This window comes from Pteropus alecto, unplaced genomic scaffold, assembly GCF_000325575.1.
Source record: "Pteropus alecto unplaced genomic scaffold, ASM32557v1 scaffold39, whole genome shotgun sequence".
Taxonomy (NCBI): Eukaryota; Metazoa; Chordata; class Mammalia; order Chiroptera; family Pteropodidae; genus Pteropus; species Pteropus alecto.
The window spans coordinates 9,960,172-9,962,707 of record NW_006443568.1 but is presented as its reverse complement, the minus strand read 5'-3'; the positions used below and the strand labels follow the sequence as shown (position 1 = coordinate 9,962,707).

At 40.2% G+C, this 2,536-nt stretch overlaps 1 protein-coding gene across 2 annotated transcripts in view; it reads right to left on the bottom strand.

Annotated features, from left to right (window-relative positions):
- LOC102897731 (RH-like protein) overlaps positions 1-2,536 on the bottom strand; it is a 31,956-nt gene that overhangs the window by 29,296 nt on the left and 124 nt on the right. For both annotated transcript variants that reach the window (XM_006924413.2, XM_015598816.1), the window contains exon 1: positions 2,492-2,536. This exon is cut by the window's right edge and continues 124 nt beyond it. In XM_006924413.2, coding sequence (XP_006924475.1) covers positions 2,492-2,536 — 45 coding nt within the window. The remainder of the gene's footprint in view (positions 1-2,491) is intronic.

The following is a 2,536-nucleotide window of genomic DNA, read 5'->3' as shown; positions in this document are numbered from 1 at the left end:
TTTCTTTTCTTCCTTTTTCTTTTCCTTCCTTCCTTCCTTCCTTCCTTCCTTCCTTCCTTCCTTCCTTCCTTCCTTCCTTCCTTCCTTTCTTTCTTTTTTTCTTTCTTTTTTTTTTTTTTTGGTATAAAGCAGACCTAGACATTATTCCATTCCAATATGCTTCTCTAACAAATAAGGCTTTTAAAAAACCCCACCATATTATCACACCTAACAAAACTAACAAAAATTCCTGTATATCATATAATATTCATTCTATATTCAGATTTTCTGATTGTCAAAAGTATCTTTTTTAGAATTGGCTGGTTTAAATAAATTATTATAGTTTACATGGATTAAAGGCAAAACAATAATGACAGCCAAGCTTACAAAAAAAGAGCAGTGATATTTCCTGTGCAAACTCTTTGTCAGTCACATTCAAGGTTAAAAAAAGTCAGTCTAATCAGCTGACAAGAAGACAATGAAGATAATTTTAAATTATCAAGAAGACTCTGAGGAATGGATTTCCATCCACTATCATTAATGGTAACAATGGACATTGCCCTGAGATTGACTGATACCATCATGATCAGTAATTTGAAAATATTACATATTTCATTTTGATCGCTTTCGAATATTCTAATTTGCATGTATGTATTATAATGTAAGAATATATTCATGCGGCAGTACTTGAGTATAACATATAAGTATGGTACGTGCTAGAAAAATGGCGGGCACAATCTGAAAAGCTTGAAGCCCTCTGGTCCATAATACACTACAGCTTCCAACCTGGTCTCCCTCCTCAGTCAAACCCCTTCTCTCATCCCCTTTGTCAGTCCTGGAATGGCTTTCTACCTAACCCAAACCCAAACTCATCACACTCCTGCTTCCTATTAGATCAGCAGAATGAAGGTCAAACTCCTTATTCAAACCAATGAGTCCACCATGCCATGCCCCCCCATATTCTCCAACAACACTGCATCATCAAACCTTAGCCTGTTCACTCCAATGAGTACATACACAATGGTTCCTGCTGTGTGCTGAACCCTCCGTTTTCACATGGTTAACTTCTGCTGAGCCTCTAAGACCTGGCTGGGCAGTCACCTCCCTCCAGAAGCCTTCCCTAACACCACCGGCTTCCCTGCCTGGGTTGTGGGCCCACCTCTGTTTTTCCTTATAAAGTGAGTGCCTGAGGACACTTTATATCTTTGTTAGCAGCACAGCATAGGGGTGAAGAACACAGACCAAAAAGTTGGAATACTGGCTCCTAGGCCTACCGGTTATTCGACTAGTGACTCGACCTCACTATAAAACAGGGTCATGAAACCTAATGGTTAAGTGCATGGAAACTAAAACCTGGATGCCTAAATTTAAATGTGCTGTGCTATTGCTAGTTGAGTGACTTTGGGTAGATTACTCAACATCCACGCACTTAATTTCCTCATATGAAAAATAGGGATCATAATAGTGCCTATCTCATGGGGTTATTCTAAGGGTTCAATGTAAAGCATTTAGAATAGTGCCTGGTATATAGTAAGTACTCGATAAATATCAGCTCTAATTAGCATGTGTCTGGATCCCACACTAGATGTAATACAGGGTTGAATGAATAAATGAATGAATGCATTGAGTTATGTTGTGTTGGATTAAAAAGAATTAAAGTAAATGAAAATGAATTAAAATTGCACCCAGGCCTTGCTTGTCTGGCAAGAACCCATTTATGCCAGCCCATTAAGTGATGTAGGAGCTATTCTCCCTGAGTCACCTCTTTGTCCTACTTTCAACTCCTGAGGGCCCAGTGGTGCCTTCCTTTTGCTTCCAAATAACTAGTCAGTTAACATCACTCAGGACCAGACTCAAAGGTCAGCTTTGTCTCAGGAACGGCACTCAGGAGGTCCATCCATTATCATGAACAACATATTGGTCCATTAAGATGCTTGAAAACTCATTTCAATTTTTATAAAAAGCAAAAGCCACAGCACTGTAGACATCTGTCTTGTTTACAGTTGTTCTCATCTCTGTCTATGAATATTTTTAGCTGCATATAAAATAACAACCATCCTACACTCTTCTTCAGCCATACCTTATGGCTCTGGATTTGCAGATGAAATGCAGTCTTCCCAGCCTCTAAGTTAGAAGAAGGCTGGGGATGGGGGAGGGGCAATAGACTTGAGCTTCTGAAAGAAGGTTGGTAAAGAAATGAGCAAGAGAGACCAAAAACCCAACAACAATGTGAAATTCTTTGCTGCTAAGGAGAAAGAAGAGGGAAGCAGAGAAGCAGAGAATTGTAAAGACTATTTGGCAAAGGGCATTCTGGGAACACAGAAGCGGAGGCTTCTCACTCTGCCCTGGCAAATCAAGGAAGGCTTCATGGAAGACGTGATGCTCACACTGGTCCTAAAGGAGAGCCTACATTATTGCCTGGGTCTTTGTACAACCTGTGGAAGGAGATGAAGGAACTTCTTTCCTCAAAGACTTTGTGAAAAGGAACAGAGAAGCTATTTGCCTCTGTAACCACCTCCTGTCTGGGCACTAACCTCCATAGGTTCCCATAAGCTTC